General features: G+C 35.5%; 1 protein-coding gene across 29 annotated transcripts in view; it reads left to right on the top strand.

The window, feature by feature from the left end:
- The window catches only part of PARD3 (par-3 family cell polarity regulator), a 674,940-nt gene that overhangs the window by 394,350 nt on the left and 265,834 nt on the right, over positions 1-14,756 (top strand). For all 29 annotated transcript variants that reach the window (XM_045466945.1, XM_045466943.1, XM_045466952.1 and 26 more), the window contains 2 exons: positions 8,937-9,062; positions 10,170-10,555. In XM_045466945.1, coding sequence (XP_045322901.1) covers positions 8,937-9,062; positions 10,170-10,555 — 512 coding nt within the window. The remainder of the gene's footprint in view (positions 1-8,936; positions 9,063-10,169; positions 10,556-14,756) is intronic.

Here is a 14,756-nt window from a genome sequence, read left to right as displayed (position 1 = left end):
ATCGTATGTCATTTGCAAATATCTTTTCCCAGTCCGTAGTTTGCCTCTGAGTTTTGTTGATTGTTTCCTTCCCTGTTATACTGTTTTACTTTAGTCATCATCTTGTAAATTATTCAAAAATAAAATAAACTGATTCCCATCCAGAGCTCTTTTACACAGTTTCATTACCTTGAAATCAATTTTAACTTCACACATATAATTTGATTTCCTCCTGATTTAAAAGTCAAACATAACTTTCTTATTTAAATCACACATGCTACTATTTTCACGAAGGTTATGCCAAATAATTGTCATTTCCTTTGGCAGAAAACTGTGTTTTATATATTTTATATTCCTAGGTCTTAACCCATAGGTATTACTCAGTAATGCTTACACAGTAAAAGTGTGTATGAACCTGTGACTATCCATATTAGCTATGGCATTGCTATAGTAGATATAGAGAAATATCCTGGCTTGATTGTTGTTAATGAGCTTTTCTGAGGCTGATAATGCTAGGTATTTAAGAAGCAAGATAAAAAAATTATATACTATAGAAGTTGGGTTTATGAAATTATAAGATTTAAATTTGGTTTTAAGGGACTTAAAATTCCAACTGAAAAATGTGTACATTAAAAAACCCATGCTACATTTTCAAAAGAACTATATGCACAAGTGCCATAGGGATTTAGCAGAAGTATGGAAATATTGAATGCTGTCGTCAACCTTCAGTGAAGCAATGGAGCTTGCTACGTTCTTTGAAGAAAATATAGGAGTTATTCTAGTGACATTCTGGAAAGATATTCTTTCCCAAGGAGAGAATATATGAAAGGAAGATGCTACATACACATGTGCACCATTTGGTAAGAACTAACGAGTAAAGGATTTGAAACAGAATGTATTATAAGATAGCACTGGAGGGATTGTTAGAAAGCACTTTATGAGTGACCTATGAGACTTCATTCACTAAAAATAATGGAGACATTGTTAAAGGTTTTTAAGAAATAGGATTGTATTTAAAAAAAAAAAATTATTCTTTTACTTGGACTCTACAGTCTAACTTAGAGTGGAAGTTCTACAACATTTCCCTTGTGGAAACAAGTGTGGCAAAGCATATTGTTTTTGATAAAATGCAGTCTGTTTTTCTGGGTCTTTTCTGTAATGGATATTTCCCATTTATATACATTCTTGGTTATTATTAAGCCAGTGGTCTTTGGAGTGTTCTATCACAGTACCTTTTCTTTTGCAAATAGTAGTTATATGGTTGTGCTTATTTTGTCAAGGAAGTTGTTGGATTCTCCCCCCACCGCCCCCCACGCCTTTTTTTTTTTTTTTTTTAAAGATCTGGTATCTACCAGGCAGTGTTCTTGTTTCTACATGGAGGGAAGATCAAGGCTTGGCAAAACCTTTACAGGGTCAGACATTCAATGTTTTTGCATTGTGGATCACCTGAGTTTCCACTGCAAGCATTTGATTCTGTCATTGTAGCATGAAAGCAACCATAGACAATGTATAACTAAATGAGTGTGGCTATGTTCCACTAAAGCTGCATTTACAAAAACAGGTGGCAGGCTTAGTCTTAATGTTGGTTTGTGGGCCATAATTTGATAAAAATGCCCGCCATCATGGAGTTTCTCTTTCTCTTTCTCTTTCTCTTTCTCTTTCTCTTTCTCTTTCTCTTTCTCTTTCTCTTTCTCTTTCTCTTTTCCTTTTTCTTTTCTTTTTCTTTCTTTCGTTTTTTCTTTTGTTTTCTTTTTTCTTTCTTTCGTTTTCTTTCTTTTGTTTTCTTTCTTTCTTTACTTTCTTTCTTTTTTTTAAATTTATTTATTTATTTTGAGAGAGAGAGAGAGAGAGAGAACATGTGTGAGTGCACTCACAGAAGTGGGATAGGGGCAGAGAGAGAGGGAGAGAGAGAATCCGAAGCAGGCTCAGTGCTGTCAGCTCAGATCCTGATGTGGGGCCTCGAACTCATGATACTTGAACTGAAACCAAGGGTCAGACTTCTATCCTACTGAGCCACCCAGGTGCCCCATGATGGAGTTTCGATTCTAATATTTTTCATATCTAAAATTCCTTCTCCTCTGTTTCCTATTCATAATATTTGGAGAGGGAGACAAGAGCCCAAAATTTCATTGCCACTTACTGGTAGATAAGAAAGTCTTTCTATTGTAACTCTATGTTATTAACTACCAACACACACCCCTAATTCTCAGGAATTCCCAGAAGGCAGCAAATTAAAAAAACAAACTCATTTAACATCTTCCAATTAGTAATAAGTACTCACAGGACTCTTCTTCGTTTATTTGATTGTCAATCCTGAGACTTTAAGGAAAAATCTAGTTTTGGAAAAGCAGCCCTTCATTGGTAAGACAGGGAGGGAAGGAGGAAGAGTATGTGTGTCTGTGTGCGTCTCTGTATGTTTCTAGCTTCTGCAAATGGCTCCTGCTGGCATTGCCTTATTAATCACTCACTTTTTATAGATGAATTTTTTCAACCATTTATCTTCAATTTAATATTTACAGTATCAGGTGAAGGGTCTATACTATCCTTTCAATTACTGCATTAAAGTTTTTCTTCATGACTTTTTCCCCCGGACTTTTTGCTTTATAATACATCAAAAACAAGAAGTTTGTTTCTTTTTCAGAATTTCTAGTTAGAAATGCTGTGTTACCTTTCTGTCAATCAGTGATAACTTGACCACATGTTATCTTTATGTTTTTGGCAGAGGAGTTGTTCGGAACTGTTCAACTTTTAAGGCCAGAGATACTGGGACAGAATTCAGCTCTGTCTTTTAGCAAGGGAGCAAGTTAGCTTTGTTTAGCGTCAGTCTTTACATCTGAGGGATGGACACTCCAGTGACTTTGTATGACTTAAATAGAAAAATATATGCAAATTACACCATCTATGTAAAGTACATTTAGCAGAGTACTTGGCAGTGACAGCTAATAAAAATGATATTTTATCTTCCTTTGATCTTCCTGTCATGTGCGTTAGAATTTCCTCCATATTGCTGATTATTCTGTTTGTTTAGATAGGTGCTGATTAGTGTATGAAATAGTAGAAAATGATCATTTTTTTCTTCTGTTTTGAATCCAAGATGAGAATTACTGCTGTCATATATTCAAGATTTGCAAAACAGTTGACCCTTGAGCAACACAGGTTTGAACTGTGCAGGTCCATTTATTTATGGATTTGTTTCCCCTATAAGTACAGTGCAGTGTGTAAATGTTTTTTGTCTTTCTTATGATTTTCTTGTTAACATTCTTTTCTCTAGCTTACTTTAAGAATATAGTATACGATACATATAACATGCAAAATATATGCTAATTGACTTACGTTATCAGCAAGGCTTTGGTCAGTAGTAGGTTATTAGTAGTTATGCGTTTGGAAAATCAAATTTATGTGCAGATTTTTTTACTGCGCTGCGGATCAGCACCCCTAACTCCACGTTGTTCATAGGTCAACTGTACATACTAGTTTAGTTCATTGGGTGTATATATGTTAATGAAGAAATAGAGCCAATTTGAATTTCATGAGGTCAGGAAAGCTTTATGCAAGGTGTGTATATTTCAGATCATGGTAGAATTTTGAAATTATCACTTTTCAAAGAAATATGCTCTTGAGCTTTGAGTATTCAATTTTCATTACTTCTGAGAAAACACAATGTAACTTCATGAACTGAATCTGTAGCTTTTATCTGAAAGTTTTTAATTGTGCTTTCTTAGCTGTAGGCTTATTTGTTCTAATAAAGGATTACAATAATACCTTTGTTTTAGGCAGAAAAGTATAGTTTACATTTCGATAAATCTTGCTTCTTTAAATATAGAAGTATGATGCTTGTCATTTCTGCCCTAAGCTGAAAGACTTCTCTATTTTTATTTGCCTATTAGAGATTTAAAAAGCAAAGATTTTGTTTTTTAAACTTGGAACTTCTCTGAACTTTCTTCTGTTTGTATCTGCTATGAAGATGGCTGTGGTTCTCAGGGATCAAATGTAGATAATTTCTGGCCCCTCATGTTTAGTGTTCAGTGAACTAAGAGGGTCTTATTGATGGAATCCCATTCTGCATACTCCCACTCTGCCTTCAGTATGGTTGTGGTGTTTATACTGTGTCAGCTTTTGTTAAGATGAATTATGATCATGCCCATACAACTGGGTGGCAGTTGTGGGAGTTTACATTATCAAAGCAAAACTCAGACTTGCTTAGCCAATTTAGATGTCAATAAAACCTTTGTTACTTATTTTCAGTTTTATCATTGGTTGTAATTTATACTTAGAATTGAAAATGTTAACATGTATGACTGAGTTTGTTTTAATTAAGTGCATAATTAGGCTAATGAACCTTGTGAAAATGTAGTGGTGCAATCCTTAATATAATCTAAGCAGTTAAATTTCTAATTATACATCCCAAATCATGCTGCATTTCAATGGCTTTGCTTTCTGTATTCTTCTTTGCACTGCCCCCCCTTTATGGTAAGAAACATTGCTCAAGAGCCATGAGGATAGGCTTAAAGAAATAGTTGTGTATTTGCATATTTTTATTGGAGGGAAGTTATTCAGAAGTGAGTTTTGTACATAGTGGACATAGTGTTTTTTCCCCCAAATTAAAAAATATATATAGGAAACAGTGGAAAGGGGGTAGGCCTAGAGATGTTTCAGATTTATCAGGAAAAAAAAAATCTATGTGCTCAGAGAGCATATGTGCCAAGTAGGGTTTACATTAGATTTGCACACGAGGTGCTGCAGGAGTCTCTGCTTCTGTCCCCCTAAACCCTACAGACACGCCTTCATAAGTCTGCCTGCCACGTTCATCCATCCACCATGTCTCTTCTTCTGTGTCTGTCAGCACAACCCACCTAGGCAATTCTGCTCCTGGGCTGGTCCCTCCAAGTAGAGTTCACCTGGCTGCCTCTCTTCCCTCTTCTTCTTCATATATATATGTATGTATTTTTTTTTTTTTTTTTCTTGTGCAAGGTGACTTCTGGAAAATGGTTGTCCCCAATAAGGAATTCTGGTACTGACTTCCTAGAAGAACTATTCTCTGTCCTAGCACACTGACATACCAAAATGCTCGGAATTTTGTTAGCTTCGAGTATTTTCTCTAAAAAGTGTTAAAGGAACCACAACACCATAGGCAGTCAGTTCTTCATCACTTCAGAACAAATACTGGCTGCTGGTTGAATTTGCAAAATATATACCTAACATGTGTTTTTAATTATACAGTTTCAGATGGCTTTAAATTGAAAGTGGGAGGTATGGAAATCTCCATGCTTGCTCTCATGTGTTTCAGGAACATGAAAGTGTTATCACTTACCCATGATTTCCCTTCAGAGGGTACTTTTCATTCTCAGTCTTGCTGTTATGGTATCAGTTCAATTTTCTTGTGAAGTTTTTTTTTTTTTTTTTTTGATAGTTCATTCCCATTCCTTTTGTAATCATTTTCACCTAGTGAAGCAAATGAGATAATTTTGCAGATTGTACCACTTTACTTTTAAATTAATCCATTCTTTTGGAGAGAATGATTCTAATAGTGTGGTCAAGTACTTAGAAATCAGCAGGCTACTAACTTCTCCTTAATTCAGTCTGTTCCATTGATTCCCTGATCACTTGCTGTGTTACTCAGGGTGAAATTCATCCTCCCCCCCACCCCCCCCCGCCCTCATCAGTATCCTAATCCTGAGTGCCGAGAAAAAGGATTCTGAGATTTTTGTGGCTATTTTAATAACTGGATTGTAAAAGCCTCTTTTAATAAACTTCTGTTTATATTCCATGTAAATGTGATGGTGTATTTATTTATGATTTATAACATTTTCTACTGTATATTAGGATTACTGATGAATTAGGCTGTATATGCGGACTTAGAAAGACAAGCCATTCAATAAATGAAGCATGTCATGCTTTTTTACTTTGAATTATTATTCTAGAGTGATTCCCGGCTGGGGGGGGGTGGGGAGTAGATTATAAAAGAAAAATGATTATTTAGATGAATACAAATCCATAGACCTATTGTGAAAAATAGTGATGCCACTTGTAGAATTAAATTACAGATTTCCAAGTTGTGTTATTTTAAACTGTCATAAATACTGAAAGGATCTATCTGGGGTAAATTTGTAAATTTAAACAAATCATCAATAATAGTTAACTGCTGAACAATTTTCATTAAACATAATCTGTCTATATATGTGTATACATATATTTCTTTAAAAATATGTGGGCTATTTAGGATATATAACATATTTCAGAGTACATAAGAACCTAATAATTATTAGTCACTTTTGATTGCAGGAGTATTGTAACCATATTGAAAAATCATTCATGATTTCACCGATTAAAAACTAATTAACTGGAGTGATGCTTGGTAGGGCATACTCTTACTGCACACTGAATGCATGCACTGTGGAATAGCTTTCTTGGTCTATAGAGAGATTTAGCAACAGGTGTGGCACCAGATATCTGGTTATGTTATGATTGGCTGTGGTGGCTGAGTCATCTTTTCCTTCAAGCTGTCCTTTTACATGGTTGCTTTGATGGTAAAGTGGCCAAAATGTTTTCTACTTCTCATACTATCAATAACTGATTTAATTTGATTTCTCAAATTATTTTCTCTCATTCAAGAGAATAATAATACATCTTAATAATAATAATGTGTTGTCATAGGATACCTCAATCAATTGCATGGAATGCCTTAGTCAATTGCACGTAGAAACACACTAAGACAATAGGGAAGTATGGGGAGACAGATCATGGGCATGATGACATTTTAACATAACCTAATTATTGGTGGCATATTGTGGGAATCTCTTCCTTCCACATAGGACTCAGACAGTTAAGTGCTTGTACGGCTATGTCAGTATACTTTGTTCTCACCTTTGAGCCGAGAGAATTTTTGTATTTGTTTAATTCCAGTATATGGTAGTAAGTAACCAAAAATTACCTGTGTAATAATGTTTTTATCAGTCACTAAGATTTTTTTAGACTCTTACACTAGTAGGTACTAATCATCAAATGTTAAAATTACAAAAGGCAATTTAAATATTATCTCTTCTGGGGTACCTGGGTGGCTTAGTCAGTTAAGCATCCTACTCTGGTTCGTGAGTTCGAGCCCCCCATCAGACTCTGTGCTGACAGCTCAGAGCCTGGAGCCTGCTTCAGATTCGAAGTGCCTCCCTCTCTCACTGCCCCTCCCCTGCTCATGCTCTGTCTCTTTCTCTCTTTCTTTCAGAAATAAATAAACATTACAAAAAATTAAGAAAAATACAATTTAAATATTATCTCCTCTGATTATTTTTGCATGTTAGTAGACTTGACCATAGTAAAACATGCTGTAATATACTTAATAATAAAAATTAAAATGAAGTTAAAGTATGATTCAATAAATATTCATGAAAGAAACAAGTTTAAGCTGCAAAGTAACAAGTGAAAAAGGACTTTTGTTTTTAAGTCAATTTATTTCAGTTCAATCATATATTTGGTGTAAATGACATTTTCGTGAAAAAAAAAAGAATCTGAATCTATATTTCCCTTTTATTTTATTCTATTTATTTATTCTATTTTGCAAAAAGTTTGTTAGAAACATGAGACTTGTTTGTATCAGCTCAACTCATTCAGTTTTCCTTCATTAATGATCTTGCTACCAGTTAGGTGCTTGAGTGTGCCTTGCTGAATGAATCCCATCTTGTCTATCTTCCAGTAGCTTACAATGTACCAGTAAGGATAGATAGGGTATATATATAAGTAACAATTGTAGGGGAGCGAGATAAATGGCCACAGAACAAACAACAATTACTGTAAACATTTAAAAGAGGAAGCTATCTATTTGGCTTTTTTCCTGTAAAGCTTGTGTAGGACACAGCAAAAAGATCTATATCTTCCAATAGAATATATTCCAATAGAATATATATAGGCTATTAAAAACTGTGGTGTCTTCGACTTTAATTTTGGCAGGATTCTAAATTCTAGTATCTCTATGGATATTATCTCTAAATATTAGGATTATGAAAGAAGACCCAAGCTTTGGACAGGCCAAAGATTCATAAAAATTTTAACATGATTATCATATATAATTTATGTGAACTATCAAGTCAGTCACAGCACCAGAAGTAGGTGAAGATTCATGTTCCTTGTACTCTGCCATATAATGTTTGCCTCTTGTCCCAGGGTATCTAGACTATCCTTCCCGTCAGTCAAGAAATTAGTGCTCTAGACCAAGTGACACTAATAATTTTTGCTTTTTTATCTCCCTATTGGTCTCTTTGGAGAACTTTTAAGTTCATTCAGGCTTTTCTTTCAACCTGCCATTTGAGCCCATGTTAAGAGGTGACTGATGTTATTTGAGCTGCTACTGGCTTTGTCCTACTTGTTTTCAAATGGAAATAGTGGCAACAAATTAGTTGCATTTGGGAGACCTAACAAGATTTTGAAATTCAGAATATTAGGAACTATCAGATTCAGATGCCAAGAACAGAAACTTTCCTATTTTTCTTCACAAATGCACAATGTGGTGAGGTTCACCTTTCTTCGTTACCTGCGCTTTCACAGAGAGATAGATGGGCTTTGCCGTGCGCAGTGTACCGGCTGGCTTCAAACAGAAAACCGAAATAGCCAAAGCTATTCACAAATACACGCTCATCTATGTTCCACACTGCGATATCCACTGAACCATCAGGCGAGCTCTGTTTGAAGCATTTCTAAGTGTGGAGAGAAGTACACGGTTTGTTTCGGAAACATAATCCTGACAAGCCGGAAACAATTTCTTACGTTTATTGAAAGGATCCATTTCTACACATCATTTATACCGTTGTGCTTTTTGTGTTGGTGTTATTTTCAAATGTATTAATAACAATTTAATGCACTCCTTTATCAGGAAGTCTTTGTAAATATAGTACCAGCATTAAAGCAGTAGGGCATTGTGCATGGTAGAAATATTACATGTGTAATGATTTGCATTCTTAATGTTCCAGAACCCTGGGGTTGTTAGTAAAACGATTGGAGAAAGGTGGTAAAGCTGAACAAGAAAACCTTTTTCATGAGAATGATTGCATTGTCAGGATTAATGATGGCGACCTTCGAAATAGAAGATTTGAACAGTAAGTGTATGCCGGCTATTCTGTTCTTTCGTGCTTTTGGCACGAGACAGTGTAGCGCATTGAAACGCGTCTAGCCACGTCTGTGCCTCTGTCCTTATCCTGGAGAGAACTATTTTCTGCCGTTATCTAGCTTTTAAAAACTTAATCAAACTCCAGGTAATTACTACTATTAGACTATATTTCAAAATGCCCTCTGACTGATAGAGTGCTTCTTAAAATAATGTGGGTCCAATTTTGACTTCACAATTTTGCTACTTCCTCACCTTTTGGAAAATTTGCCAGTGTGCTAGTTTTTATTATCCTTTAACTCACATTTCCAACTTTGTTGCACATCGTGACTCTGCGTATGGATAAGCGGAGAGAGCTCCTGTGAGCACAGTGTGGTCCACTCAGATTTTCTTTATCCTGATTCAAGTCCTCGTTCAATTAAAAAGATGACAGTTGTCCAGTTCTTATAAAAAACAAGGCAGGAGTGAGCAGAAATCATAAGGACGTGGTGTATGTTCTGAGTCGGGAACCAGTGAGAGTTGGAGCAGTTTCTCAGGCTGGTGACAGAACTGCACTGGGACCAAAACTTTTCATATTTTGAGTCACATCGGTGTTCTTGAGATCTTTGCATACACAGACTTGAATTAATTTTGCTGATGATGAATAGTTGCTCTCTATAGTTTTCTAAGTGTATTTATAAGTATATTCATTTCTTCAAAAACTCAAGTCATCCCCTGTGATTTATTTTTTAAATGTATTGGATAACATCATAGAGACAACATTCTATTTGATTTCTATTCCTATCGCAAGTATAACACCTCTGTTGTGCTTAAAATTATTATTTAATGATTTGTGATTGAGATTATAGTACTTTATCTGCAGTTGTAGACAGTTGTGTCATTTTTAGTTTGAGAATGAGAAATTTATATTTGGAGAAACAGCTATTCTTTTATCAGAGCTTACAAACTTGATGGATAAATGGGATATTAGAATTTTGTTTTTCAGTTTCAACGAAGTCTATCAGTTCTTGTTGCTTAATTAGTGTACTTAATTAAGCTCATAATATCTCCTAGTCTGCCAGTCTCCTTTTGCTAATTTTCCATTCTTTCTCAAACCCAGAGCACAACATATGTTTCGCCAAGCCATGCGTACCCCTATCATTTGGTTCCATGTGGTTCCTGCAGCAAATAAAGAGCAGTATGAACAACTATCCCAAAGTGAGAAGAACAATTACTATTCAAGCCGCTTTAGTCCGGACAGCCAGTATATCGAGAACAGGAGTGCGAACAGTGCAGGCCTTCAGGCCCTGCAGAGAACACCCCGACTGAACCACCCGCCCGAGCAGATAGACCCTCATCCCAGACTACTACCTCAGAGCACACACCCCTCTGGAAAACCGCCCTCAGCTCCAGCTCCGGCAACCCAAAATGTATTTAGTACCAATGTAAGCAGTGGTTACAACACCAAAAAAATAGGCAAGAGGCTTAACATCCAGCTGAAGAAAGGTATGAACCTCCTTGTTTTGTTTTATGGAATTTATTTTAAAAATCAACCCATTATTCTGTGAAAGAACTGATATAATGACTTAAAAATATTTAAAATTGTATTTCTTATGCTTTTCAGGTTCATTTTGCTATTTCAGAATTAACATACAAAGTTCAGAGAATAAAGTCTTAAAAGTAAGCTTGTGTGAAGAAGGTAGCAGTAAAACTTTTTGGTAACAGAGGAAATTGCTTTCAGGATATTACTATTAAACCCAAAACAATAATGAGGAATTGACTGTTTAGATGACCCCCCTCGATATTCAGATATAGCTCTCAAAGAAGACTTTAGAGCTCCTCCATTTCAACCCGATCATTTTGACAAGGGCAAGTGATTGATTGGTTTGGTGCTGTAGCGGTTCGTGGTAGAAAGTAGGTTCACCAAGCAGGTAGTTCCACTGGCTCCTTGTCTCCTACTTTTCCAGAATATTGAACTACTTCCCTTTCTTAGGGTGACAAGGGAAATTTTAATGAGCCTTGCCAACTCTTTATTACATACATCTTACATCTATTAATTTATTTAAGTATCCATTCCATAGTCTATGCATCTTTTTATATAGGAAGCATACTTTTCCATTTTGTTCTTCTCAAACACTCAGAGCTGACTAGTAGGCTTGATTTTCTGATTTCCAAACACTGTCCCCTCGAGGCACCAAGGTACACTTTTGCTGTTAATCATTCGTTTTAGCTGGACATTTTGATGTATTTTTAAATCGTGTCTTTCAAAATGATGTCATAAAGAATATTTTTCTTTTTGTGAGCTCAACCAACTCCTACAGTCAGATGGAAATGAATCCAAGAGATATTGAGTGATTTCCTTAAGTCACATGGCTGTTGGCAGCAGATTCTTACTAGAACATTTTCCATATCCTGACATTTAGACCATTCTTCTTTCCATTTGGAGCAGGGTTTACAAGGTTGTAAACTCTGAGATTCCTGTTTCCTTTCTAATCATATTCTTTCATTGAACTTTATGTGAACCACAAACTCCTTATTTCTGGTTACTGACTTTTAAGCTCCAGATACCTGGTTGACATGATCAGGAATTGACAGCTTTACTCCACTTTGAAACCTCTTACAAATGCAGAGTTATATCAGCATAAACCCCGTTTAGCTTTGTTAATTCCTGAATGAGATAAATATCAGATCCTGTCTTACTTTTCCTCTACTCAAATGACAGGCCCTGTTTTTTAAGCAAAAACAGGTTAAGAAACACAAATGGAATTGTATAAAAGATAAAATTCTGCCTGGGATCTCTCAACAAAGGGAAAATATTTTACTTGGCTCTTGTCATAAAGATATCAGTTTATAAATACCATTGCCCTTGTACACTGACAGGCATATTCGTTTAGTTAATTACGGTTTTTCACACAATTGTATATTAACAACTTATGAAACAATATGAACTTTTAGATAAAGTGAAATTTTATTTGCCACTAAAAGAAGCATTCCTTTGAACACAAAAATTAACAGTTTTATTTTAATAGCATTTAAAAAGATATGATTACATTGACACAGCTAATGGAGAAAGACTGCACTCAATCATCAAGATTAGAAAAATGGAAACAATGGTTTTCTTTGAAATGCTTTCCTGACTTTGAGGATTCTAAATGATATAGAGCCTCATGGCTCTATCTTCATTTTAATTTACTGTGAGAATGTATGACAAAAGGCTGAAACCAACTGTGTATTCTGTCAATAGTTAGAAATAATTTTATTTGAAAAATAAATTACGTTTATGATAAATGCGAGTGAAGAAAGCTGATTCTCTTCCATTAGTGCTGAATACATATTTTAAAAATAATGATTGTATGAGAATTGAACATGCTTTCATTGTAGCCAGCTGCTAAGATTTTTACCAATTAGGATTGTTACATTTAACATTTTTGATGAAGTCCATCAAAAACTTAGGGTGTGTCGGTGTTAAATTTTAAACTCAGTTCAAGGTGAACTGACATGCTTTGAATGACAGTTCTTCATAAACTGAGTTCAATTCTATTTACTAAAAAGACAGGCCTTCATTTTAATGATTCTTTGGCATAATTTAGGAACCCTGTCATATAACATGACAAAATAGGATAGCCCTTTATGTACTTGCTTCCGTAATTACGATTTCTTAATATTTATTGCCATTTTGCCATTCTCAAGTACCCTGCTCTTTTGTAGAAATTAGCTTTTTAATAAAGTCAGAGGAGAAGGTCAGTAATCTGTTTCAGTCAGTGCAAAATGTTTTGTTGGCTTTGCTAAATGAAAATTGATATCTATTTATCTTTCTTTTAAAGGTCATTGCCTGGACTTTTAGCTTACAGATTTAGGGGTTATTGCTGATATTTTAATACTATTGAGGTTCATGTAACAGTCACTCTTTGTAGTTCATACAAATTAATATTGCAAAAGGAGAATAATTTAGAATTCTTTCTTAATAAATGTTATTGCAAGTCATTAGAGCTTCATGAAAGCCAGAGACATATGGAAACATCCCAGAAGAATAATTAGGAAAATTTCATATAGACAAGATGCCATTCAAGTCTTCAGCACGTAAGACTCAAAAATTAACAGTCCAGGCACATTGTTAAAGTGACTTCAGACTTGATGTAAATGAATGTTTTATAAGAACTTGAAAACATGTAGGGTAGGTTTTGTTACAGGTATAACAACAGAATGTAATTTTTTTCCCTTCATTTCAGCTTTGTTTCTTCTTTAAGCCAACGTTTTCATTCACAGTTACTAACTCAAATCATTTACTTACAGATTTATACTCTTGCTTATGGTTCCGTATTGAGTGTTGCACCAAGTTAGTGTATTCTTCACCTTTATGTAGCTCTTTATTCTTCCCACGTGAGCAGTATTTCTCCTAGTACCATTTTGACTGAAATGGAAACCAATATCCTAAAAAGTAACTTTTTATTTTTTAATGTTTTAATATATTTCCTTATTTATTTTGAGACAGAGAGAGAGTGTGTGCCAGCAAGTGCAAGTAGGAAAGGGGCAGGGAGAGAGAGACAATTCCAAGCAGGATCCACACTGTCAGGGAAAAGCCCAACGTGAGGCTCCATCTCAGGAATCATGAGATCATGACCTGAGCTAAAATCAAGAGTTGGGCACTTAACTGACTAAGCCACCCGGGTGCTCCCAGACTAACTTTAAAAAGTTCTGTTTTTTGTGCCTGTGTGGCTCTGTTACGCATCTGACTTTGGCTCAGGTCATGATCTCACGGTTTGTTGGTTCGAGCCCTGCATCAGGCTCTGTGCTAACAGCTTGGAGCCTGCTTTGGATTCTATGTCTCCCTCTCTCTCTGCCCCTCCCCTGTTTGCTCTCTATCTCTCAAACAAAAAAAATGAATAAACATTAAAAAAAAATTAAAGGGGCGCCTGGGTGGCTTAGTCGGTTAAGTGTCGGACTTCGGCTGAGGTCATGATCTTGCGGTTAATGAGTTTGAGTCCCACATCAGGCTCTGTGCTGACAGCTCAGAGCCTGGAGCCTGCTTTGGATTCTGTGTCTCCCTCCCTCTCTACTCGCTTGCTCGCTTGCTCTCAAAAAAATGAATAAACATTAATAAAACATTTAAAAAGCTCAGGTAGAAATTAATCATTATTAGAAGTGTTATAAAAATTGTGTGATTCATTAGAAATTTGTTGTAGTCTTTACATTTTTTTCTTGGCTCATTTTGGCTTGTTTTCTGTTGATTCTAGTAACTATAACCCTTTTTCTGCACTGCATTGCCCTTATGAGTGCCTATCAAGAAAGCTGCTTGAAGAACCTAGAATTTAAATTCTATGGAATGTTGCAGTAATTTATAAAGGCCTTGTTAATTTCAGTACTTTTATTTTATTTTATTTTATTTTATTTTATTTTATTTTATTTTATTTTATTTTTTTAATGTTCATTTATTTTTGAGAGAGACAAAGCATGAGCTGGGGAGGGGCAGAGAGAGAGACACAGAATCTGAAGCAGTCTCCAGGCTCTGAGCTGTAAGCACAGAGCCCAGTGCGGAGCTCGAACTCACGAGCCGTGAGAGCATGACCTGAGCCGAAGTCAGACACGCAACTGACTGAGCCATCAGGCACCCCTCAGTACTTTTAAACATAATATGATGATCTGTAGACTTGCTAGCTATGATCAGAGATGGGGTCTTCACTGGATAATTTGCCTTTGTATTTTATTT

Source organism: Leopardus geoffroyi, chromosome B4, assembly GCF_018350155.1.
Source record: "Leopardus geoffroyi isolate Oge1 chromosome B4, O.geoffroyi_Oge1_pat1.0, whole genome shotgun sequence".
NCBI classification, from domain to species: Eukaryota; Metazoa; Chordata; class Mammalia; order Carnivora; family Felidae; genus Leopardus; species Leopardus geoffroyi.
The sequence above is the reverse complement of the archived record's forward strand: the minus strand, read 5'-3'. Positions and strand labels throughout refer to the sequence as shown.